Here is a 25,783-nt window from a genome sequence, read left to right as displayed (position 1 = left end):
GATATTAATCTACAATATGTATCGCGATACGTATTGCTATTGATGTATTGTCCTGCTCTTTGTGTTGCTATCAGCATATATTTGGTCTTGTATCAATACTTCTAATTTCGTGGGGGTGTATGTAAACTTCTGACCAGCTCTTCCTCTTTCTGATTCTCTTCTGTAGGTTTCTGCTGAGTATCGGAGTCGGACGGCTTCTTCCCAGATTTCTTCTTCTTCTTCTTTGTTTTGGTCTGATCTGACGTTTCACACGCAGTGGCGCCCCCCTGTGGTCGGGAAGGCCCTTCCTGTTGGTTGCCTAGCAACGAGGCGGGATTTGCAGCCTCTGCCGTGTCCATGTCTTCTGCAGGAGGGATTTGAAAGTTGAAAGCAAAAGCGGAGCTCTGCCCTGTGAAGGACAGCGACGCAGCTGGCGGCGTTTCCTCCTGCGGCGGCGGGGCGATGTCGCTGTCCGTGACGAAGTTAAATCTGAAGGAGTTATTGCTGGAGGTCCAGAGCGACCCACTACTCTCAGTTTCAGCCGCCGTGGAGATCTTAGAGTCTCGAATATCTGTCGAAGGAAAATGTTGGACGATATGGCTGAAAAACGTATCACAATTTAGGCGTTTCATATCAGTATCTATAATTATTTATCAGTTTTTTGTTTTAAATACCTAAAATATTTCCAAACTGATGGGGTAACATTTCCTCTTTTATCCAGTTTTCACTCCTCACTGTTGTTTTTTATTTGTAAGCATTTATGAGGTGAAACCTGAAACTGCTGCTGCGCCAGTTATCCAGCAGGTTGTTGCTAGGTAACCAAAGAATGAGCGCGTTAGTTAATGCCACCAACCTAGCTTAGCTAGCCGTGAGTGTTTGCGCATCTAAATTCTGTCTTCTGCCTACATCTCCCAGAATGCTGTGCAGTTCTGGCTCAGAGTTCAGTGACATGTTGAATATCAGACATATTTACTCATATTGATCATATACCTATTGCAATATATATTGTTACTGATTTATAGTCCTGGCTTTTGACATTTCCCACAGTTTGCTTCTTTACACTCATAATTTTAAATATATTTTATTGGGATTTTATTCCTTGGCTCCAGAGCTTTGTTTGCAAATGATGGAGAACAAACATCGTAAAAACCATGTTTAGCTTTTTATAAATCACAAATGAAAACACATGTAACATACATAATAAGGTGCAGGGGCGCAGCTACATATTATAGTTTACATGTGCGTGAGGGGAAGTGGATGCGAAGGCATCATCGGCGCGCCGCCCCCTCCAGACGGGGTTTTGACGCCCCCTCTGGTGCAGCGCCCCTATGCGTTGCATGCGCTGCATACCCACTTTTTGCGCCAGCATGCCTAGGTGGGCCCCATGTGGGGGAAAGGAGGGCTGATATATGGGTCCCATATGGGTTTGTCCGCAGGTTCCACAATGGCCCTACATGGGCCCTACATGGGCCCTAAATGGACAAACCCATGTGGGCCACCACCATATAGGGCCCATGTAGGGCCCATGTAGGGCCATCGTGGAACCCGCGGACAAACCCATATGGGACCCATATGGCCTGCCCTCCTTTTCCCCACATGGGGCCCACCTAGGCACGCTGGCAGGGTGATAAGGTGCTCTGGTCAGATGAAAAGAAAACTGAACATTTTGGCTTCATGTGGAAAAGAGCAAGTAAATAACACTGAATACACAATTCTCACTACGAAACGAGCTTAAAACTGGGATGGTTTAGATCAAAGCAGAATGGCCTAGTCAAAGCCCACACCTGAATTAAAGAGTTAAAAACTGATATCTATTGATGCTCCCCATCACGTCTGATAGAAATGCAGCAACTAAGTGCTTCTTTTATTCGTAAAACTAAAAACAAAAATGCATCATTATCTTTTCACTTTTATTACACAATTATGCGGTGATTTAAGTTTAAGAAAAATCCCAAAATAATAAATGGAAAAAGTTTGAGGTTATAACGTGACAGAAAGTGAAATAAATTAAACGTGTGGATATAAATAAATCAAGCAGAATGATGCGTACCTAAGAACAGCAGCGTTTCCTCGGTCATGCTCTCCTCCAAACGTCGCTGGTTTTCAGCTTAAAATTCTCCTTCTGCTTTTATTTCACTCAAAGCCGACGAGTTTCAAACACCAGCGGCGAAATACGTGTTTATTAAAACCTCTAATGCAGCTATTTATTCTGATTAACCCATCAAAATGTTCAAAAATGTTACATACAAACTTACTGCGAGTGTCACTCTGTATTATGTCCGTCTTTCACTCTTTCCCCAAAGTCAAGTAGTTCCGTTTCCAGTTTTCACGCGATCTTATTTTAATCTGTGTTTTTTAGTTAAAATAACACACAACGTTCTTTAACTGTTATTTTTGTACCAACGGAGTAAAATCATTTATAGAAAAGAAAAATAATCCCTCAGTAACTGTTTTTGTGACATTTCACATGCTCGTCCTGTTCCGATCAAAGACATAGCGTCATTAAGATTAATCTAAACAAATGTCCATCATTATGTTTCTTTTTTTTTCTTTTTTTTTTAATGAAAACACGCGGAAGGAGTCGTCTCCGTGCGGATAAGGGAGTGACAGTGAGGGGATTTGAAAAAGTGGCGGGCTGCTCTCCATCCATTTCCCTCCTGTTTCAACAACCACAAAGGATTCAGAGGAACATCTGTCCTGATTTTAGAGTTAACATTCCGTCTCCTGTTGATCTTTACAACCACTTTCACAAAAACCAGTCTGACTGAACACAAACACTGCTTTTTAACTTTTCCTGTTAAGAAACGTATAAGGTTTCAGTAATAAAAATGTAATATTGCTTGTAAGAAAGCTATTTATCGTTTTTTGTTTGTTTGTTTTATGCAATAAAACAGTGTAGCCCCCGAAAGAAAACGTAAACCTGTGAGTGAAGTACGAACAACAGATAGCAGTGGAAATTGTTTTATTTGCTCGAATTGATCAAAAATCCCTCTTCGGATGCTTGAAAGACTCCATTCATACCCTCCGTGTTTCATGCGAGTAGACGGGGATCCTCATTGGCTCCTTTATTGGTCACGTTTTGTCATCTGGGCAGTTTAGACCAATCGCGTTGAACAAAGGGCGGGGCTTAGACTTCGGCTCCGGTTAGCTTATAAAACCCGCGTCTCGCCACCCCCACCAGCATTGAAGACAGTCGACGTGAGAGGAAGAACTTCAACTGCGACGTGAAAACAAACCAGAACGGTAAGTTCTTTAAATTACCTTTCTTTTTATTCTTTTCACTTTTTAATATCAACATTAATCGATTGTGTGATGTAAGTTACCTTTAATGCGGCTTCCGGCCAGTTGATAAACGTTGAAACCGTTAACAATAAACCAACGCGCGCCATGATCAGTTAACTCTATTGTGGTGCCAGTAAAATCCTTTTAAATCATGCTGCTTGGTGTAATACTCTATAAATATTAATTTGTCATTTTCAAAGATACATTTTTATTCTGAAGTGTTTTTGGTGTTAGCGGTGTTTTATATATATATATATATATCTTACTAGCTTCTTTGGTAGCAAGCTGGCGCCATTTTATAACCGTCTTTGCCAGCTTCTAAATTGGACTGTAGGCGAGCAAAGAAACGTGTGTGTCCTCTGTAGCTTAATGGTGGCTCCACTGAGGAGGCTTTAACTCTGATTTCGCATAGTGTGGTCTTTTAAACAGTAGGCGCCATTTTTTTCCCGCTTTTTGTAGACATTTCTACTTCAGTAGCTTTTGTTTATATTCTAGAGCTCCTTCCCCCCCTCAATGTATGCGACCAGATGTTATCACCTCCCCTCTGAGGTCAACCGTATTGTGTCGTTTATGTCACCTATCTTGAGTTGTATTCGGACGAATTGTAGATGAGGATAATTAAAGTAAAGTTTTATCAACAATTGTCTTCTTCTCTTCCACATTTCCGACCTGTAGTTTGTAAGAAATGGCTCGTACCAAGCAGACTGCTCGTAAATCCACCGGAGGAAAAGCTCCCAGAAAGCAGCTGGCGACCAAAGCAGCCAGGAAGAGTGCGCCCTCTACCGGCGGCGTCAAGAAACCGCACAGATACAGGTACACCCGCTTTGTCCCGCACCGGAGTACAGATAAATACTGTTGGCTGTAATCTACGGCCGTTAGGGTCATTGGAGATGGACGGAAGGAGTCCATTTCTGACTAAAAGTCTCGGAAATGTAAGAGTTTGAGAAGTTGAAAATTTGCTGGAAAAAGACATGAATTGAAACATCAAATTTTTCTAGAGAGAATTTTTAATTTTGAGATTAATCTTAAGATTTTTATAGGAAATTTACATTTATGCGTTTAAATTCATATAGGAAATTTCCTAGAAAATACAATCAAAACTCTGAAAATTTTTGACTTTCTGAATTATACCTTTGTAATTATGCATATATCTGTGATGCACCAATCAGATTATTTGATTCCCTTTTTTAAATAAAGTGTAGAACCCACACATGAAAGTAACCTGTTGGTGTTTGAATTTATCTCAAATTGTATAAAAACTTTCATTGTGTTTTTGCTGTCAATCAGATGTTTGATAAATTTGAAATTAATTTGAACGCTGCATCCACCATTACTGTAAGTTCAGGTTTGGTTATTAAAACCACTAAGCTTAAAGGATGAAACAAACTTCTTAGTTTGTGTATGTTTATTTTATTGATGCTGTTTTTCAGGTTAAATCAAAATGTTTTTGGATTAAAAATATGTCTAAGGACCAAAAAATGATTTTGCTGAACAGCTTCATGAGCTACTAATCCATTTTTTGCAATATAAAATCAATTTAAATTTTTTTTAATAATCGTTCATCCTGCACTGTTCACTTTATTGTATTGACGTAGAAGATTTTACTTCCCATTTCACAAAAATAATACTTTTAGGGTAAAATTGATCATTATTTACTGGCACACTGTTCACTGTGTGTAGTCGGGTTTCTTCATGTCCAAACTTTAAATATTGCCTGTGATTTGAAGGTTTCATTCAGTGTGTGTGTGTGTGTGTGTGTGTGTGTGTGTGTTTTTCCAGGCCCGGTACCGTTGCTTTGCGTGAGATCCGTCGGTACCAGAAGTCCACTGAGCTTCTCATCAGGAAGCTGCCGTTCCAGCGCCTCGTCAGGGAAATCGCTCAGGACTTCAAGACCGACCTGCGTTTCCAGAGCGCCGCTATCGGAGCGCTGCAGGTCGGATATTTTATTTTTACCTCGTAAATAAATTGGGGTTTGTTTGTTGCTAAACGGCCTGTTTCCCTTCGCAGGAGGCCAGCGAGGCCTACCTGGTCGGCCTGTTTGAGGACACCAACCTGTGCGCCATCCACGCCAAGAGAGTCACCATCATGCCCAAAGACATCCAGCTGGCCCGGCGAATCAGAGGCGAGCGCGCGTAGACAAGCCAGTCGAACCTTTTTACTGGGCGGGGGGGCGACGTTTTGTAAATTTCAATTTAACAGCATGTGTGGTTTTTATTTGTAGTTTGAGGCGTGTTTTTGTACTCCACCGACTTCTGTACAACACTTAATGTTTGCTAACGTGTTAGTCTGAACCTTTGCTATCCTGTCTGCATGTCATGGGATTTTCTTGTGCTGTAAATAAACTTTCTGCTACCTCATTTTTATTTCCAGTCCATTTCTAGCTGTAGTTTATCAGATTTATCTTGGATGCTGAAATATGTGAATTTCACAACAAAGACGGTTCTGTTAACAGTTGACTGACATTTCATGAGAATTAGAGGTTAACAGAACTGGAGGGACAAGAAAATAAAAATGTTTTTGTAGGAAAGGGATTTTAATCACCATGGATGAAAAACTTTAGAAAGATTTTGCAAATTCTTTTGAACTCAATTGAAGAAATTTTATTCAGTCAAAAGAACTGGATTTCCTTCAAAATGTTTGCTATATTTAACCAAGTTTATTAAATTAAGTGCTAATTTTTGGTGTAGCAAAGTGAGTTTTGGTGAAAGTTTTGGATATAAAAAGATACTTTGACATTTTCCTCTGTGCTTCTTGATAATCAGATTTCCTCCCAGACTCCACTGGAAACTAACTTTACTCCAAAACATGAAGGTGTTAAACGGGCCGGTCCAAATGGATAAAGTGATAAATATGTAACATTAGTAAATAATAAAGGTGATGGACTATAAATAATCCAGGTTGGTTTAATCAACTCACTCGCTCTGCGGTTGCTTAGCAACAACCTGCTGGTAACTGGCAGCGGTTTCAAGTTTCCCCACTTTCCCTCAAAACTGCTAAAAAAAACAACTTGAAGTGAAAACTGGGTTAAACAGTTACGGTCACACAAACAGTCTGAAAATATTTCAGATATCTAAAGTAAAAACTAATCAATAATTGGCTATATTGACTGATATGAAACTTTTACATCGTTTTTCAGTCATATCGTCCAACCTTAATCTGAATGCTGAAGCAAAGAGGCTGCATTTCTAACAAACAATGATTTTAATTCAAGTTAATAAAAGACATCCCAACATTCATCGGACAGTAAAGGGACGGATCCATTAAACGTTAAATCAATCCACATAATTTTAACAAATAATATATTTGTTATTTATTTATAGTGATAAACCATCACTCCTCCTCGTCCTCCTCCAGGCCAGGTAAATGTTCGTACAGGTGCTTCTCCAGCTGAGTGTCGATGTCCGTGTCCGACCTCATGATGCACCACAGCAGGAAGGCAGTGAAGGCCAGGCTGATGGGCACCACCTTCCACCAGGGCCGCTCGTGCTGGCTGCCCAGGGACCGGTCCACCCTCCAGGTCCGGTGGCTGGCCTTGCTGGTGGAGAACTTGATGGGTTCGCTGCTGACCGCTTCGTTGTCTGACGACGGTTTGGACCTGGCCGGCGCCGCAGAGGTCAGCGATAGCGACCTCAAACTGTCCAGGGGGAGAAGGCATCTCGTTAGCATAATGCTAATGCTACTAGTTAGCACCAGTTGGTTTAACACATTAAAACTGTCTCTGTCCCTTTAAGAACTCCTACTCTTTCTGAAGCTTCATCAGGTGTTTGCTAATTGCTGCTGGCTAGTCTGAAGGAGCTGAGTGTGGGAGGGGCTGCACCTCTGAGGCGGAGCTAGGTCCACCCAGGCGTTTTCCATAGCTGAATGGTTACCATGGAGATTAAAGGATTTCTCAAACATGCATTAAAGAATCAAAGGAACAATCCAGGTTTGTTTACAACACGAGTTTTGTTTTAAAAAGCAAAACCAAGATTCAATTATAGTGTTTATTTCCTTTGTTTTTAATTAAAGGATGCTATGTTCTGGTCCAGGCCTGACAGTTACTGACGGAGTGTAAGCTGCAAAGTATCAGTAATACCTCAGAGGAATGTTTCCGGGCATAATGATGGAAAATTGAGTGGAAGAAAGAACTGTGGTAGAAATTTTATGTCATCCAAGTATCTGGATTATAATGTTCTGGGCAGGAAGGATCTCCAGTAGCAGTCAGTCTGGTAATGGATTTGAAAAAGCCTCTGACTGAAGACTGTTGCTTTCTGAGGGTTTCACGGTTATTATGACATGCTAGCAGCTAATCTTCCGAGCAGGAGAGACGATATTCTATAGAAACACGTTTGCTTTTGCTGATAAACTTTAAACATCTGTCTGGCTGTATGGTTATAAAGACGTGCAAAGTGAGGTTGGTGTTGGGCAACAGGTGGCTTTAAATTCATCCATGAAGACACCTTTTCAACTGCTGGGATTTGGGGTCAAAGTTCAGGTATTATTTGAGCTTTTGAGATGCTAACCAGCTGCTCTTGTTGCAGTGCTTATGCATCAGACATACAATTTAAGGGATAATAATCAAGCTTGACTGCTAAGAAACAGTGCAATAAGAAATAAAGCAGAGGAAACGTATTTCTTTACCTTTTCTCATAAATGAAACGTGAATCATTAATGACGATTTGATTCATTCAAAGAGAGACTGATCCGAATATTAAAGTCGATTAAAACAAGAATTTGCTCGAACTCTGGTAACAAAACCCATTATTTTGTTCAATATATACTTGATATTTTCCTTCAGGTTAAACCTCAGTAGTGTGAGGGTCATTGAAGTGGCGCTGAGCCCCGGTCACAGATTTCCACTCACCCTACGGAAGCCGACGCGTTTTTAATTCGTATTCCTCTACCAAGGATCCTAGAGGTGAAACCAGTGAGAGCTCGTCCTGCTGATGGAGACATGTCGGACTAATGGACATCTCCACACAACCAGCTTCTCCGGCAACCCCCGTCAGGTCATGTAACACTGCATTGTGCAACGCTGAAACGCTTCCGGGTCAGCACTGTGACTCCTGCTTCGAACCGTTCCGGAACTTTCCGTCTTTTCTATTTTCTTTCTTTCTGTTTTGGCTTTGGATACTTTGTCGTGATTTTTTTGTAGATTTTTTGAGGTGTATTGACTTAATTATGTTTTTTTCCCCTTCAATTATGCAACAAAATTATGATATATAACAACCTTTAGATGAAAGAGATGTGCAATAGTAGTAATAACAACAACAACAATAATAATAATAATAATAATCATAATAATAATAATGTGTGTGTTTTTGTTGTCTAAATAACAACAAATTAATCTAATGCTGAAGAACTTTAAATGACCAAACTTATCTGGAACCAATCAAAATATTTTAAGATTTGTGTCACTCTGATTCAAAGAGAAAATCTCACTCCTTTTTATTTTTCTTCTTTCATTACACCACTAAATTGTTATTTATGGAGTATATAGTTTTGCAAACTGTGGTTAGAGAAAAACTTGACAAAATTGGTTAACTTGACAGCACCAAAATGCAACAACTAGTTACCTGAAACAATGTATGGCTATCTTTTCTTTTTCTTTCTTTCTTTTTTTTCTTTAACTTTTTAACACTTGATCACTCATTAATAATTATTTAATTATCAAGCTATATGAAAGCACCAAGACAAATCCGGGTCTTTTATTTCAGGATAGTTCTTTTCAAACATAAATAAGTAAGTAAGTAAGCAAGTAACTAAGTAACTAAATAAATAAATAATCTTGTTAGTTGTAAAGAATTGTACATTTAAATTTATAAAATGGTTTGTTAAAAACCCTTCATACGTTTTCGTTTAACGGGTTGAAGTCCTTAACCAATCAGAATGCACGTAGAGACGTTTGTCCAATCACGTTCAAGCTCCTCTGGTTCGCTTCCTGGATTCGAAGTGCACGTTTTCTACTCGCCACTCTGATTCTCTTCCAGAAACAACGAGGTAAATTCAACATTAACATGTTAAAATGTAGTTTTTACTTTTACTGTTTCATAAATTTCATCTCGCTGAGATTTTAATCCATGTTCGGTTTCGTAACATTTTGGTTTGCATGAATCAGCTGATGGCAAAAGACAAGTCTTTGAAAAAAAATCCCCCCAAAAGAAAGAAATCCAGTTTTAATGAGGGAGAAGAAGCCATGGAAACTAAAACCAAAAAGAAGAGAAAACACGTGGAAGTAGAGGTGGGTAGAAACCTTTACACTCTCTGACTTTTATGTGTTTTATTGGAGTTTTATAAGTACTTTATTTATCCCAAAGGAAAATGAAATGTTCATAACTCATATCGCATATCTCCAGTAGCAGTCAATGTTGCAACGATTCAGCAGAAGCCTCTGATTAAAAATTGTGACAATCTCAGCTCAGTACATTAGCATGACACAAATTACATGTTCTGGACGGTTTCAACATGATGAAATGTGCAAAGGGACATGGACACTTTGGCAGACAATAGTTTTTATCCATATAAACTCTTATATTTGTTGACTTTTGTTCAGGAAACTCCAGTTCAGATTCCATGTGTTACAAATCCAGATGAGGAAATAAGCAAAAAGGACAAAAAACTCAAGAAGAAGAAAAAGGAGGCAACAAGAGAAGCTGATTTGGATCGAACTGAGGTGAGGAACTAAAACCATCAAACAATTCTGGTGTGTTTAGCTCAGTGGTGGCTACCGCTAACTGAAAAGTTAGCCTTGCTAACCTTGGTCCTTATCCATTAGTCATAAACATTAGTTTACTCATAAACATTAGTTTAGTCATAAACATTAGTTTTGCTAACGGTAAAGCGCTACACCAATACAAAATTTATGATGCTAATGCGCTAATTTCTACTATGTTGACACCCACCATGTGCCAATGGCACAACATGTGTTTGTTTAAATTTCACTTGCTCAACAAAGTTTCTTGTGAGGAGAGGAAATTAACTGTGACGTATGCAGACTTCAGAATAAGAGCATGAATATAAATGTCTAACCAAAACTTAAGCGCAGATTTCAAATTTCATTAAACTGAAAGTTTACAAAACAACCAAGTAAATTAGTGCTTTAGACTTTATGTGGGAAAAAATCATTTAGGGGAAGCAAAGTGTGCCAAACATTGTCAAAGTTACGTAAAGAACCAAACATGGAAAAGCAGCACGCAGCTTCTACGCACCACAAATCTGGAACAGACATCCAGAAAACTGCAAAACTGCTGAAACACAGAGTTCCTTTAAATCAAGACTAAAAGTTTTTAGTTGTTTTGGAACCAGAAAAAATCAAACCTTGACCAACATATTTGATTTGTGTTGATAGTTTTGATTCTGGTGCTCATCAAAATGTAATGTTTGTCCTGTTTGTTAAAATCGCTAAAGGAAAGATTAGCGCATTAGCTTACATGTGCCCAGCACAGGTTTTACTTTCAGCACATTGAGATGCCATCAACTGTTTGATTTTTTTATGAAGATTTGCTCTGGAAACTTTGAGTTTTATTTAAAAATAAAGAATTAATTCTCAGTTTTTACATCAGTTAAAGTCCTTGCTTCCTCTTTGTCCCTTAAAGAGCCTTTACGTCACAAGTCAACGTAAAGGCCTCTGTGGTTTCCGTCAGGAGGCTGTTAGAGCTGGACTTAGTGGAGGGACTCGATGTGTCGCATGTGTTATGCTGACATGTCGGTGCAACTGGAGCATAAATGTGTTTTTCCGAAGCGAACCGTTGCAGCTTGGCGCTGCGGCTTTTCTCCTGGAGGAACAGCCTCAGCTTCTTCCGAAACGTTTCGCCCAGGAAGCCGTAGATTAGCGGGTTGAGGCAGCTGTTGGAGAAGGCTGCGAGCCGGACGGCGTGGCCCGTCAGCGGGTAAAGCTCCCACAGCGTGACGGCGCCCGCCGTGTCGGTGCCACTCAGGAGGTGAACGCTGATGAAGACGTTCACTGGCAGCCAGCAGATGAAGAAGACCAGCACGGTGGCGGCGATCATGCGCAGCGCTCGCTGCCGGCGGGGCCGGTGCTGCTGGTTGCCCCGCTGCCTCTGGCTGCGCCGCAGCACCTGCGCGATCCTCCAGTAGCACACGGCCAGGATGCAGAGCGGCAGCAGGAAGCCCACCGTCACCTCCAGCCACTGCACCTGGCTGACGTTGGCGAAGCAGAAGTTGAGCTCGCCGGAGTGCTGCACCTGGGCGACGGCGAACGGCAGCAAGGTGAGCAGCACCGCGAACGCCCAGATGAGGCAGCAGCTACAGCAGGCATGTGCGGCGCCGGCGGCGATTCGGGTCAGCGCCACGAAGCGGTCGAAGCTCATCCAGGTGAGGAAGAAGACGCTGCTGTACAGGTTGACCTGCTGGAAGAGGTTCATGAAGGTGCAGAGGCCGGCGTTGTCATAGTAACCCTTCTTCAGGTTGAACACCTCGATCAGGGAATCGGCCACCAGGATCAGGTCGGCCGCCGCCAGGTTGGCGAAGTACCGGTCCGGCGCCGACAGCCGGCCCCGGTGGGCCAGGTTGACCACCAGGATCAGGAAGTTCCCCACCAGGCCGACAGGAAACAGAATCAGGGTGTAAAACCCAGACAGGAAGAGGTTGATGAGGTAATGCTCGATGTTCTCCGAGGCCCGCTGGGTCAGGTTCGGCGGCACCGTGAGGTTCTCCCCATCTCTGGGATCCGTGAACATGTTTATGTCCATATCAGGCTTCATAGCCTTCCTGCGACTTCACTTCCTGTTGAGCTCTGAATATGGTCGGCTGCTGGACAGAACAGGAGGAATTTTTAAAGATTCATACATCACATTTAGATCTGGACAATAATCAATAACGATATAAACCACGATAGACACCTGATCAAAATCAATATATGGTTCCCACAAGACTGAATTGGAAGTGATCTACGCCATCTTGGTAGGCAACGGCAGCACAAATCATAAATGAAGCTAGGCGTCGAGACCAACAAAAAGGAAATACGTTGACCAATGTGAGAGAGAAAAATACATGAACAAAATGGCTGCTGTCGGGATCGACCCGTATGAGACGGAGAAGGAAAACATGTCAGACGATGTGAACGAGCTGCCTCCGACCTCATGCTACGATAACGTTAGCTACCTAGTGAGCAGGAAGAGTGCGAACAACATGGAGGAGCTTCAACTGAAATCCATACAATCAATGTTGAAATGGATTTGTAAAAGACGTCTGAACTCTTCACGTGAATATCAAGGTACTGGTGACTAGCAGAGTAAGAACATGCAGTAAGAAACACGTAGGCTAAAGCTACATTAGCTAAGCTAGTTTAGCTAGTTCTGCTGTAAGTACTACAGTAAATATCTGATATTTATCTTAGCATTACAAAGAAGGGAATAGTACTCAAAATTTAGTTATAGCTGTAATGCGCGAGAGCTAGTTCAAATCTTGTGGCTTGTTTATTGTTGTCATAGCAACTGTCATGTCAGTTACTTACAAACACCTACCAAGGTCGCTGTCGCTACAAAGTTAACATCACATGATCATCGTAGATGATACGATTGATAGATTATTCAATATTTAGAATATTGACTGAACTCTGACCCAGAACCGCAAAGCATGCTGGGAGATGTAGGCAGAGGCAATACTTTAGCTGACCAAACTCTCATTGCTAGCAAAGCTGGATTGGTGGAAGCAACCGACTCACTCGCTCTTTGGTTGCCTAGCAACAACCTGCTGGGTAACAAGCAGTTTCATGTTCCACCAAACTTTGGTTGCCTAGCAACAGTCTGTTAAGTAACTTGCGCAGCAGCAGTTTCAAGTTTTCCCTCTTTGCCTGAAAACTGCTAAAAAATAAAAAACAACAGCAAAGATAGAAAACTGGATAAAACAGTTTGGTTGTATTTCAGATATTTAAAACAAAAAACTAATCAATAATTATCAATATCGACTGATATGAAACGCTTTCATTGTGATACTTTTTTCAGCAATATCGTCCAGCCCTGATATTAGATATTTGTTTAATTATAGATTTTCCTTTTTCTTAAGTTTGGGTAACATTAGCAGCTCTAAGCCGGTTTTATTTGGTGAGACTGGAGTAAAAAGTGTCTGTTTGGATTGTAAAGGCTGCAGATCCTTTAGATCACAGCAGATTCATGTTCTAGAATGGCCTAGTCAAAGTTCTGGTCTAAACCCTGTGTAGATCATTGGACAATTAATCATTTTGTCAGAAGGACGGGAACTTTTATCTGCAGCTGCAGAGAAACAAAGAATTAAAATGGACGCCACTCTGCTTTTCTTTCTGCTTCAAAATGAAGAAAAAAACAGAAAAACCTGAATTTGATGGTCCAGAACTTCACAGGTCGGATCAGAACTCAGGATTACCGGACCAGATTACCTAATCCCAGTTTCCTCCCAGGTTCTCACGTCAATAATCAATCTAATTGGAAGCTAATTTACTGAGTTATTCTGTTAGATTCTATTTTTTTTGGCTCAATCTCGCCTCACAAAGCAAATACCGATAAAGAACCGGGTCAGGCCTACCTTTGGGTCGGTTCTGGACGTGACGGTGAACCCAGAGAAGTGACTGCAGGTGATCCCAGGCGACATGAAGCTAAAGTGTTTTGGTATTTACTAGCAACACCACGGCGGGCGGCGCCGGCCAGATCCATCAGAACTTCCCGCTGGTGTCGGGTCCAGTTGGGGCTTCTGACCTCTCCTCTGGTGAAACTTCCTTTAGACGGTGAAGGAGATGTAAATACGGGCTGCGTGTTTACAGGCAACAAGGTGGAGGACGCCTCAGGATAATTTCATCTCATCTTTTAGTCTGCAGAGAAACTTACAGACGTTTCTTCCAGTTTCAAGTTACATCAAGTCTGAAATTCATCAAATTTTACATTTATGTTGGGATTTGGAGACGTCATGTAAAACCCAGTTAGCCATAAACGCTAGGTACACTGAGCAGAAATACAATATATTATTACCTTCCCAAAAATTAGATTAATGATGAATAAAAAAGCTTTTTTTTATCTAAAGTGAGAATATAAAGTTAGAATCACAAAGACTAAGAATCCATTCACCACAATACAAACGATACTTTATGCTTGCATGTTTGATTATCTAGGAGCCATATTTTTAAATTGGTAGAAAATCAGAAAGATTTTCTGTTTTTCTCCCGCAGACGATGAACTGATGTTGACAAGTTTATGAAATTGAATTTAAACTGAAAGTGAGAAAACATTTTTCTTACTTAAACTAAATAGAAACGGTAATTATTGGAGAAAACCAAACCAACTGGACCTAAATATGTTTATAACACTAACAGATAATACCCTTTGTTTCTGTGTTTTATAAATCTTTTTATTAGCCTTTCCATTTGTTGTGAAATAAACGTTTCAATCCAGCAGCAGTTTCCGTCAGCTGATTACGTTTGGGAGAAAACGCCTGTCGGTTGGCGGTTCAACAACAATAAATACATTTTTAATGGTATTTTCTCTTCACCCAGTCAGTGTTCACATAATCATAATACTTTTAACTTTTTGAATGATGCATCTAAAATCAACCAAAGTAAAAAAAAACCTAAAGATTTAGCTAATAATAACTTTTAATGAAAACTGGAAAACACATTTTAAGAACTAAGACTAACTGAATTAGACAAAATAAAACTGAACTCTAGTGGAAGAGTTAAACTATGATAACCCAGGACGTTGGAGCGTAAATGAGACCCAGTTCTGGTTCCAGCTTGTGTAACGGGTCGGCTCTGTTCCTGGAACTGGCCCGGCTTCTGGAAACAAACCGGTTTCAGGACAGAGCTGAACTCACGCTGACCAAATGTTTCCAAGCTGCACAGATTGTTCCTGCCGTTTCTCTAAATGGGCCTTTTGTGTTCAGTTTTTAAGAACCACAAGGTTCTGAAAGGACGGTTCTGTTGTTGGGCTTCGAGACCCGGCCGGGAGTCTTTCTTTCAAAATCACGTCTGTCAGAGAAACCGGTCAACTTAACCGAGTCTGGTTTCCCACCAGCTTTAACCCGCTCCGGTCCGTTTGCCCAGACGGTCCGGTTCATTTTGGTGAGGTGTGAATGCTAAGCTAACTCTGGACCTCCAGACCTCGGTCTGGGTTCGGTTGAAGTGAACTCTGGTTCGGTTCAAATGCATATCTGAACGCCAAGTGGACTTAATGAAGATCTGTTTACATAAAAAATAATCACAGCAACAAATTCTGCAAATGTTCATCATTTATTTATTTGAATAAACTTTTAAACAGCAGAAAACATCTTTGGTTTCAGATTTTTCAATCTTTCATGAAATGAAAATAAAAATGCACGCTTAGAAAGTGAAAGGAAACGTCCACAGAGTTTTAATCTGTCGGATGCCAGTTCTGATTCTGCTTGGATCAGTTTGTAGATTCAAGGTAGCAGCTTTCCCACCACTTACAGCCTTTACAGCCCCTCCCCCACATGTTGCTGCCAGAGAAAACAGCCCAACTAAAGTTACTAACAGCTAAAGTTAGCTTGTTTAAAAATAGGAACCTGATGTCTGTTCTTTCTGAACCAAAGACGTTTCATCTCAGGCTGCGTTCACACAGCGGGAAAATGTCACCAAAAATCAGTTTGTTTTGTTTGTTTGTTTGTTTGTTTTTTACTTCCATATATTTAAATTTGATCCCTTTGTCTCTTTCTTATGTTGAAGTGGATTTTAAATCTTCACTCCAAAAACACAAATAAAGTATATTTGGTCTAGTTTCCAGTGCAAATATTTCAGTACAGATGGAAGAACAGAAAACTAAACTATGAATGTTTGTTGGGGTAGAAATGTACAGTAAAGTCTGTCATGACCTTGTTGAGGCCCAAATGGAAGCATAAAAACATGGAAAACATGAAGTTTGCATCATAGTTCCCTTTAAAATCGGCGGCGGCCATGATTACTTCTGTAAACAGAGCGCCGTTGTGACGTCAGCGTTCTTCTTCTGCGCTTGCAGTTTGCAGAAACAGATTTAAAAAGATGGCAGCCTATGACTCCATGTCCTGCAGCGTGTCTGTGATCTCGATGTGCGGCGCTATGATGTTCCTGTTGGGTTGAGCGCGGCCGGGCCGCCGGCAGCAGTCCCGTAGCTGCCGCAGCGCCCCCTGCAGGCTCTCCCGGCTCGGCCGGTGCAGCAGCAGCACCAGCACCATGCTGCCACTGCTGCCGGAGAACAGGACGCACTCCGCCACGGTCAGAAAGGCCCGGTCCAGGCGCCTCTCCTGGCCGTTCTGGACAAGCCCGGCCGCCCGCAGCAGCGCCGCGCAGTGGAACAGCTGGCAGAGGAAGACCAGCACCGTGACGGTCAGAAACACCGGACCCTCCTCCGAGCCCGACAGGAAGCGGCCTTTCGATCGCCACTGCCGGACGCAGCCGCTGACCAGAAGTCCAACCTGCAGGGTGTAGGGAACCAGGACCACCAGAGAAAGCTTCGCCGCTGCGTACGCGATCCCGGCCGGGGCCGGATCCATGATGCAGTCCTGCCCCGGCGGCAGGCCCCGAAGCCCTGCCAGCAGCAGGCTCACCGCCACCGAGGACAGCAGCACCAGCGCCGCGCAGACCGTCGGCTTCCGCAGCGGCGCGTTGGACGGCGGGTCCAGGGTGAGGACGAACGCCATCAGCACCAAGACCAGAACGCCACAGAGAGACGTGGCGTTGACAGCGAAGGAGAGCGCGGCGCAGCCCAGCAGTGAGTTCGGCATGTATTTGGGTCGGTGCGCCACGATGTGGAGCGACAGGAGCAGCAGCAGCAGCTGGAGGCCGCAGAAGACCCAGAGGAGGCAGTCGAGCCAGGCCAGCCGCCGCTGGGCCCGGAAGGTCTGGACGAAGCTGAAGACGACGAAGAAACCGGCGCAGAAACCCAGCAGGGCCACGGCGCTGTAGACCTGGTTGGTTCTGGAGGTCAGGCCATCGGCGGCCGTGATGTCATGGACGTCATGGACATAGGTGTTGGTGGTCCCTGAGCTGGAGGTGAGGGCGGCGGTGGAGCTGAAGGTGGGGATGAAGGTGGTGTTAAAGGTGGGGTTGGTCGGGTAGGAGTCGGTGGTCGGGTCAGACTGGAAGCAAACAAAATCAGAAGGTAGCGCTGAAATGATTAATCGCGATTATTCATCATGATTGCAAAGTGTTTCCTGATTTTCTCAGTTGACTGTGTGGTGTCTTCTTGACTTTGTGTTTTTATGATGAAGCTTTGAACTGAAACCTGCTATACTGACATAATCAGTCAGGTTTGTTTGTATTTATTTTATTTGTATAGCACAAGGCAGTTCAAAGTGCTTTACATCATAAAAACACAAAATTAAAAAAGTCAAAAAAAACAGTCGACAACTAAGAAACTAGTAACAAATATGATATTTAGACGAGTTCCATCATCAAAATCATCAAAACACGTCAGAAATGTTGGTCAGTGTTTCATTTATTATTGTTCAAAGGCAGCTCTAAGCAGGTGGGCTTTTAGTCTGGATTTAAAGGAAATCAGTGTTTCAGCTGCTTTGCAGTTTTATGGAAGTTTGTTCCAGATTTGTGGATTAATTAACTGGTGTGTACAGACTCTAAAAGAGGACATTTTTCTTTTTGTTTGATTGCATAAAGGAGGGTTTGGTGGTTAATCAAAAAACCTACAAATTTCTGATATCCAATTAATAGACAAAAAAAATCTATTACTAAAATAATCGGATTTGTTGTGGTAAAATGATTGAAATAATCAACTAATTTAGTAATCGATTAATTGCTTTTAATGTTTCTCTTTTTGTTTTGTTTTTTTGCTTAAAAAAGTTTAAGTAGTTAACTGAAAATCTGAAGAATGTCCCAATTTCTTATATTTGATTAATCAGTAATATATTAATCAGCAGAATAATTAACAGAATAGTCAGTTATTCTTACAATCAATTAATAATCAGAATAATCAATATAACAACCGATATTTTGACAATTAATTGTACGAATAACTTATAGGATAATCGATCAGTCCGACTTGTCAGTTAATCATCAAGATAATCGATTAATCATCAGAATAACTGATTTCTGAAGTAATCGCTAGCTGTGGCTGTTGGTGTTAGCATGAACTTCCACAGCTTGACAGGAGCTTCCTCCTCCGGTGCGAAGCAGAAAAACCCAAACATCACCGTTCCCTGAGAGCCGTTCCCCACAGGACGCCTCTCTCTCTCTCTTCCTGAATCGGGTGAAAACTAAACGGACTCTGATTAGGAACCGGTTTCCACTCACCATGTTTTCGCTCCTCATCTTCTCGCCTGCTAGAAAACGGCGTTTAGCTCTGCAGATGATGCTGGTGGCATGGCCCCGTCTGTGGGCAGTTCCCCCGCTAGCATACTTTCAGAATGACTTCGGCACCATGTGACCTAAACTTCCCCTCCCTTTGGTTTGCCATCATCACAGCTGAGGGCTGTGAAATCAGAAACACACTGCCTGCCCTGTCCAGACACAAGAGCAGGCTTTGCCTTCAGAGAGTTTCTGCAGAGACTCAGGAAACCCGGTCCACAAGTGACAAAAAGTTGAGGGTATTTTTAGCCGACCAAGCGTTTCTGTGCGTTGCCAGATGTTGAGAAACAAGCAACCAGCTCTGTGAACAGAAGCTCAGCTACTTGTAAACATCATGCATTTACACATTTAATGTAAAAAAGGAGGATATAACTGAAGTTAAATAGCCAAATATCGACTATTTATCCACTAATCAGGAGAGATCAGACCGGTTTAAAGCAGCAGTATTCTGTAAAATCTATTTTTTATCCTCCCATTGTGTTTTAATGTTTTTCTCTCATCAAAAACAAACCTGGAGTTTTGCTTTTATTTTTTCATGTAGGTTTGAGAAATCCTTTCATTTCCATGGCAACCATTCAGTTGTTAAAACGCCTGGGTGGACCTAGCCCCGCCCCCGAGGCGCAGCTCCTCCCCCACTCAGATCCTTCAGACTAGCTAGCAGCAATTAGCAACCAGCTGCTGAGCTCATTATAGGAGCTGCTGCTCAGAGCGACGCTGGTAAAAACGTTAAAGGGTTAATAGAGGAGCCATGTTGGGATGACTTTCTGGAGGCGGAGCTTCAGGAAGAGCAGGGGCTTTTAAAGAGACAGAGGCCCAATTTCAAGGCATTAAATCAGGAAGTGGCATTTCTTTTAAGTCATGTTTGATATATGTTTAATTTTTATAACAACTGAAGTTAACATAGTTACTTGATTATAATGTAAAATGTCACTATTTAGCTGCAAAGTACATTACACTGCCCCTTTAATGATTACAACAGTGTAAAAATAAACAACTTACTTTAGGATTTTTTTGTGTTTTTATATGTGTTCCACTGTTGTCTGGAAAACCCTAAATAACATTTTAGTTCTCAGGTTTTTGGTTAAATTTTTTCTGTAAGTCAAACAGAAGCCTCCAGGTTTTGTTACGGCCCTCAGATGGCTTTCAGATCTTTGACATTTTATTTTTTATCTTGAAGATTACAATGGCATGTAGCCGTGCGTCTTTCTGGATGCGTTCATTCATGTCTGTTTTCACGTTTATCACGCAGCCCAGATTAGTTTGATGGTTGCAGTTAAATTTATTGTGAGGAGCTGAGAGATAATCTTTATTTTTGTTTTGTTCAGAAAGAAGGTTAAGCTCAAATCAGCAACTTCATGTTCAAAAACAAGCCCAAAAAACAACTCATTAAATTTCTAAGCGACTTTGGGAGGAAACAAAGCCAAAGTGGTTGGTGAAAGCAGACCTGACACGCTGCTGTGGAGCAGCGGCAGGAAACGGCCCTCTGAGCTGCAGCGCAACAGGAAGTGATTCAGACTTAGAACGGGTTTGTTGGCCTTCTGCTTTGGAGCTCAAAATGTCACCATTTATTTTTGCTTCCAACTTTCAGAAACAGAGAAAAAATAAGAGTTTTCTCAGTTTTCAGAGCCTGTCCTGCTGTTTAGAGCTCATGTGATTTAAAATACTTTTTCTTTCAACCTTGTGTGCAGTCAGTATCTTACTAGGAAAATATTTTAAAGGATATTTTCAATGTAAAAAAGCACAAGTATGGATATATTTGATTAAATACAAATGTTTTATGCACTTTATATTACATTACATTATATTACATTTCTTAAAAGATGAATTTGATGAATTTTGACATTTTTTTTTACAAAATTCATTACAAATTTAATGAATTATAATTTTACTGAAAGCCCCTATTTGTTTCAGAAACTTCATCACTAAGTTAAATACACCATATATATTAATTACAAACAGATGGATGTTTTAATGACTATTTCTGCTATGATTGTGATTTTACACTTACAGGTAATAAAAACATGACATTTAAAAATATAAAATCATATTAAATCAATTAAAAACCCAATTAAAACAGAAATGTGGGATTAATAAAAAGTATGTTTAATACCTGCTTCAAATTCAAAGATTCTTTATTCATCCCAACGGGAAATGAAATAAATGTTATTTTCAAAAGGTGCTTTTACAAACGATGAATGGGCAAACACGATCACTTCTTCATGGAAATCGGCCATAACTGATCGATGGCCGATGAATCAGATCAACACCAGTCTGAGTCTGAATGGTTTAAAAAAGAAACGAGTGAAATCAAATTAACGTTTCTGACCTCCATGGCAGCTTCCTGAGGAAGACGGGGACTCCGAAGGACCTTTGACCCCTGAAGAGAAACGGGTCCTGGAAAGGAAGCTGAAGAAGATCCGGAAAAAGGAGGAGAAGAAGAAGCTGAAGGAATCCGGACGGGCCGACCCAAAACCCGCAGAACCCGGACAGAGCGCATCCAAGCTGGCCTTGGACTACCTCACATGGTAACGAGGAGCTGAAATAAACCGGGCTGTGATTGGTCAGATGATATTCCAGGTTAGAATCTACTAACTCACTCCCTCTCTGGTTGCCTAGCAACCTGCTGGGTAAGAAGCAGTTTCAAGTTCCCCCAAATTTCGGTTACCTAGCAACGACCTGCTGAGTGACTGGAGCAGAGACGGTTTCAAGTTTCCCCTCTTTGCTTCATAACTGCTAGAAAATTAAAAACAAAATGGAGAGAAACTGGATAAAACTGGAAAAGTTACGCAAAGAGTTTGGCTGTATTTCAGATATTTAAAACGAAAAATGAATCAATAATTATTGATATCAACTGATATAAAACAACGTTCTGACACCAGAACGAAGCTTTTGAGATTTTATTCTTTTTTCTTTTTCTCTTTCAGTCGAAGTAAAAAGAAAACCTGGAGATGTTTGTTCTGATAGATGCTCGTTCTGTACAGACATCAGATCTGTTTGTCCTGTAAATGTATTTTTTAAAAAGATGTTTCTATTTTATTCCACTTATTTGCTGTCAAGTTAAGTTATACAAGTCAGCCAAATTAAAATGCAGTTTATACAAATTAAAGTAAAAGAGCAGATTGACCAGATCGTGTCAGCCGATGCTTCTGGACCAGAGAATGAGATCTGGTGTTTTTGTTTGTGACCCTGCAGCTGGGCCGAGAGCCGTTCGGCCTGGAAGTTTCAGAAGATCCGGCAGACCTGGTTACTGCAGCACATGTACGACTCCGAGAAGGTAAATAAAGATGAAAATAACATCATCTGCAGTCTGGACCAGCACAGGCGTCAACTTCCTGTTTGCTTCAGGAAATGAGCTCATTTCTACAACTTCCCCTGGAAACTTCTAAATATTTTACAAGTTAAATTTATTTTTTACAGGGGCGCTATTATTCGAAAGCAACTATTTTGATCTTTCTTTTGATGTTTTAATGTTTATTCCTTCATCAAAAACAAACCTGGAGTGTTGTCAGTACATATCGGTTATCGCCTATAACTGTCTCAATTTCAGTTGATACATTAAGAGATTCAAAGTGGTTTCAAAGGGATTGTCAAGTTTACTTTGTAAAAGTGCAAAGAATAATATTAATTGTTNGAATCAATAATTATTGATATCAACTGATATAAAACAACGTTCTGACACCAGAACGAAGCTTTTGAGATTTTATTCTTTTTTCTTTTTCTCTTTCAGTCGAAGTAAAAAGAAAACCTGGAGATGTTTGTTCTGATAGATGCTCGTTCTGTACAGACATCAGATCTGTTTGTCCTGTAAATGTATTTTTTAAAAAGATGTTTCTATTTTATTCCACTTATTTGCTGTCAAGTTAAGTTATACAAGTCAGCCAAATTAAAATGCAGTTTATACAAATTAAAGTAAAAGAGCAGATTGACCAGATCGTGTCAGCCGATGCTTCTGGACCAGAGAATGAGATCTGGTGTTTTTGTTTGTGACCCTGCAGCTGGGCCGAGAGCCGTTCGGCCTGGAAGTTTCAGAAGATCCGGCAGACCTGGTTACTGCAGCACATGTACGACTCCGAGAAGGTAAATAAAGATAAAAAGAACCTCATCTGCAGTCTGGACCAGCACAGGCGTCAACTTCCTGTTTGCTTCAGGAAATGAGCTCATTTCTACAACTTCCCCTGGAAACTTCTAAATATTTTACAAGTTAAATTTATTTTTTACAGGGGCGCTATTATTCGAAAGCAACTATTTTGATCTTTCTTTTGATGTTTTAATGTTTATTCCTTCATCAAAAACAAACCTGGAGTGTTGTCAGTACATATCGGTTATCGCCTATAACTGTCTCAATTTCAGTTGATACATTAAGAGATTCAAAGTGGTTTCAAAGGGATTGTCAAGTTTACTTTGTAAAAGTGCAAAGAATAATATTAATTGTTACCATAGTTACAATTAGAGGTTTAGTCCTTTCCTTGTATTTAAACTCAGCTTGTTTACTAATACAAGTCAGCAAATAAAAAAAACACAATCTGGATGTTAACAACAGCGCTGGTCATCATTGCTGACTCCTGGTTTATTTTCTCTTCAGATTGTGTCAACTCTGTTACGGCAGTTCTGACACCCGGGACCTGTAACACTTTGATTCTTTAATGCAGCGGTCCCAAACTTTTTCTTCTGCGCCCCCCCAGTGGTTTCCAAACATTTTCTGGGCCCCCTATGGATTACAAATAGCTGTCTGGTTGAACGACGTTTGTTAGCGGGGAGGGGGATCGACTTTTTGGGGGGCAAAATGAATCGTAGCTGAACATAGACATAGATACATCCAACAGCTTCACTCAACTCAGTCGGTTAGTTTGGTGAAAAACTGTGAAAAGTTCTTTGCGTTTTGCTGGTTTGCTGCCGTGATTCTAACACAAACCTACGTAGCTCCGCACAGCAGCAGGTCTCCTTCACAGGTGGAAACCCAGCGCGAGCGTCGTAGCGCTCATGTTGCGTTTAAAGGCGGCTCGGAAAAACAGGTTACAACATGTTAACAACGGATTAAACAGTTTTAACTGCTGATAAAAGTGACAGAGGACACAGATATGGGAAGTGTGGAAGCCTCTACTGTATCAAATTGACATAGGAATAACAGAGAGTTGGCCATTCTAAGGTAAAAACCCAGCGCATACAGTGTTCATGTTTTTTTTGGGGTTTTTTCATGCAGACAGCTTCCCGCGGCCCCCTGCAATGGCACGACGCCCCCCTTGGGGGGCGCGCCCCACAGTTTGGGAACCTCTGTTTTAATGCATGTTTGAGAAATCCTTTAATCTCCATGGCAACCATTCAGCTGTCCAAAGAGCCTATTTGGACCTAGCCCCGCCTTCATGGCGCAGCTCCTCCCCCTCTCAGCTCCTTCAGACTAGCCAGCAGCAATTAGCAAACAGCTCATTATAGGAGCTGCTGCTCAGAGCAACACTGGTAAATATTAAAGGGTTAATAGAGGAGCCATGTTGGCATGACTTCCTGGAGGCAAAGCTTCAGAAACAGCAGGAGCTTTTAAAGAGACAGAGGCCCAATTTTAAGGCATTATGTCATATTTGATATTGTCAACTTCCTAAAATAATGACTTAAGTTGTTTTGTGGCCAAAAGGTTTTTTGTTGTCCAAAAATAATGTTTAAAACCAAAAACGAATCAGCAACTATTAGGCCCGTCACAATAACAGATTTTTATGGATGATAAATTGTTCCAGATGTTTTTGCGATAAAGGATAATTTTGTTGTTTGAGACCATTTTCCATTTAAAATAATGATAATAACTATATAATAATCCAAGAACACATTGTCAAATAAAACATTTAACACTGGAAGACATTTTAAATATCCAAAATAAATAAAACAGAAACAAGTAAAATAAAAGAAACAAAATTATCCTTGAAAAAAAAAACATTTGGTTGAGACCGAAACACCAGACTGAAACTTTTGTCATCCTGCTTTTGGTAGGAAGAGGGAAACAATAAGTCATGCAAATGGAAATTATTGAAATGTTTTTAAATTAATTTTGTGATTAATTGAGTTATTGTTTGTTGTGGCTAACAATTACCAATATTGACTGATATGAAAAGCTTAAACTGTGATAAGCTTTTCAGGCAATTTGTCCAGCCTTCTTCAACAGTTAGACTTTATTATTTTTAAAAATAAAAAGCTGTAAAATATTTCTACATTAATCAAATCTGACAGACAAACTAATTCCCTTCCTTCAGGTTCCAGACGATACATTTGTGGTTCTGCTTCAGTATCTGGAGGGAATGTTTGGACGAGCGAAGGAAACGACGGTCCAGAAGGCCTTGGCACTGGTGGAGGAATCTGGAAAGGTGCCTCAGGATGCGTCTGTCCAGCAGAGGGCGCAGCGGGCCAGAGAAGTCATCCAGCTCTTCTCCTGACCCTGAGGGACTCCTGCCCTGACGTGAGGCAGGAAGAGACCCAATCAAGGCGCGCTGCTCCCTATAAATAACATCCAGCATGATTTTCTGTGCTACTAAAACCTAAAAACACAAACTCTTCCTCATGTTTGCAACATTTTGAATCTCAAACTATGTTTCAAAAAGATGATTTGAGTCTTCCGAACGTTGTTTTCGCGATGAGGCGGACGATGAAAAGCTGGAAAATCAGGAATGTTTATGCTTGGGACGCGTTGGGACACGTCGGACCTGTACAACTCGCTGCGTTATTTTAACTCACCCGAACCATAACAAGCTGCTCAAACAGCATCGTTATGTACAACTTCTCATCTGTTTTGATCAGAAATTTACATACACTCATAACGGGAAAGAATGCCACATTATTGTAATTTTTTTTATTTTCTTAAACAGTATTTTTCTCCATAAAGAGTAAACAACTTCACTGTTTTATTTTGATTTTTTAAAATCAAGTGTAAATTTGTTGAAAATGTTTCTTTCATTCATATAGGATCAGAAATATAATAGTTTTTAGTGTAGCATGTTGGGCAGTGTGGTATGGAAAGCCAAGAAGTGCCACAAATTACAACTTTTATACATATTCTAATTTACTGAATATTATTTATCTGTTTTGAACACAGATTTACATACTTAGCACAGATATAAATGACACATTTATTTGATGTTTCTTATAATAAAACATTTTTCCTATAAACTGATTTTAGATTAAATAATTTCACTTATTTGTTTCTTTGTGAAAAATCAAAAGAGTAAATTTATTGTAAATGTTCTTTCATTCACACAGGATCAGAAATATACATTATATATTCAAGTG

General features: G+C 40.8%; 5 protein-coding genes across 6 annotated transcripts; 2 read left to right on the top strand and 3 right to left on the bottom strand.

The window, feature by feature from the left end:
- Positions 1 to 3,110: 3,110 nt before the first annotated feature.
- On the top strand, positions 3,111 to 5,618 carry LOC103155098 (histone H3.3). The gene is made up of 4 exons (XM_007576638.2): positions 3,111 to 3,222; positions 3,937 to 4,074; positions 5,041 to 5,194; positions 5,269 to 5,618. The coding sequence occupies exons 2-4, from the start codon at positions 3,947 to 3,949 to the stop codon at positions 5,395 to 5,397; spliced, it is 411 nt and encodes a 136-aa protein (XP_007576700.1). The 5' UTR covers positions 3,111 to 3,222; positions 3,937 to 3,946; the 3' UTR covers positions 5,398 to 5,618.
- Positions 5,619 to 6,439: 821 nt separating this feature from the next.
- LOC103155097 (protein ccsmst1-like) lies at positions 6,440 to 8,309 on the bottom strand. The gene is made up of 2 exons (XM_007576637.2): positions 8,105 to 8,309; positions 6,440 to 6,895 (listed from the first exon to the last, which is right to left on the bottom strand). Exons 1-2 carry the CDS (start codon positions 8,194 to 8,196, stop codon positions 6,592 to 6,594), a joined length of 396 nt encoding a protein of 131 aa, XP_007576699.1. The 5' UTR covers positions 8,197 to 8,309; the 3' UTR covers positions 6,440 to 6,591.
- Positions 8,310 to 9,128: 819 nt separating this feature from the next.
- On the top strand, positions 9,129 to 25,393 carry LOC103155096 (uncharacterized protein C7orf50). Of its 2 annotated transcripts, XM_007576636.2 has the most exons (6): positions 9,129 to 9,240; positions 9,359 to 9,481; positions 9,794 to 9,913; positions 20,855 to 21,042; positions 21,710 to 21,791; positions 24,754 to 25,393. In XM_007576636.2, the coding sequence occupies exons 2-6, from the start codon at positions 9,362 to 9,364 to the stop codon at positions 24,931 to 24,933; spliced, it is 690 nt and encodes a 229-aa protein (XP_007576698.1). In that variant the 5' UTR covers positions 9,129 to 9,240; positions 9,359 to 9,361; the 3' UTR covers positions 24,934 to 25,393. The 2 variants fall into 2 exon arrangements, with proteins under 2 accessions (XP_007576698.1, XP_016518766.1); XM_016663280.1 differs by lacking the exon at positions 9,129 to 9,240 and having other exon boundaries at positions 9,247 to 9,481.
- On the bottom strand, positions 10,479 to 13,981 carry LOC103155094 (G-protein coupled estrogen receptor 1-like). Its single transcript, XM_007576632.2, has 2 exons — positions 13,762 to 13,981; positions 10,479 to 12,009 (listed from the first exon to the last, which is right to left on the bottom strand). The coding sequence occupies exon 2, from the start codon at positions 11,961 to 11,963 to the stop codon at positions 10,830 to 10,832; it is 1,134 nt and encodes a 377-aa protein (XP_007576694.1). The 5' UTR covers positions 11,964 to 12,009; positions 13,762 to 13,981; the 3' UTR covers positions 10,479 to 10,829.
- LOC103155095 (uncharacterized) lies at positions 15,473 to 18,932 on the bottom strand. The gene is made up of 2 exons (XM_007576635.2): positions 18,464 to 18,932; positions 15,473 to 17,295 (listed from the first exon to the last, which is right to left on the bottom strand). The coding sequence occupies exons 1-2, from the start codon at positions 18,479 to 18,481 to the stop codon at positions 16,228 to 16,230; spliced, it is 1,086 nt and encodes a 361-aa protein (XP_007576697.1). The 5' UTR covers positions 18,482 to 18,932; the 3' UTR covers positions 15,473 to 16,227.
- Positions 25,394 to 25,783: the final 390 nt, after the last annotated feature.

This window comes from Poecilia formosa, unplaced genomic scaffold (assembly GCF_000485575.1).
Source record: "Poecilia formosa unplaced genomic scaffold, Poecilia_formosa-5.1.2 Scaffold412, whole genome shotgun sequence".
Classification (NCBI taxonomy): domain Eukaryota; kingdom Metazoa; phylum Chordata; class Actinopteri; order Cyprinodontiformes; family Poeciliidae; genus Poecilia; species Poecilia formosa.
This window is presented reverse-complemented; position numbering and strand designations above follow the sequence as displayed.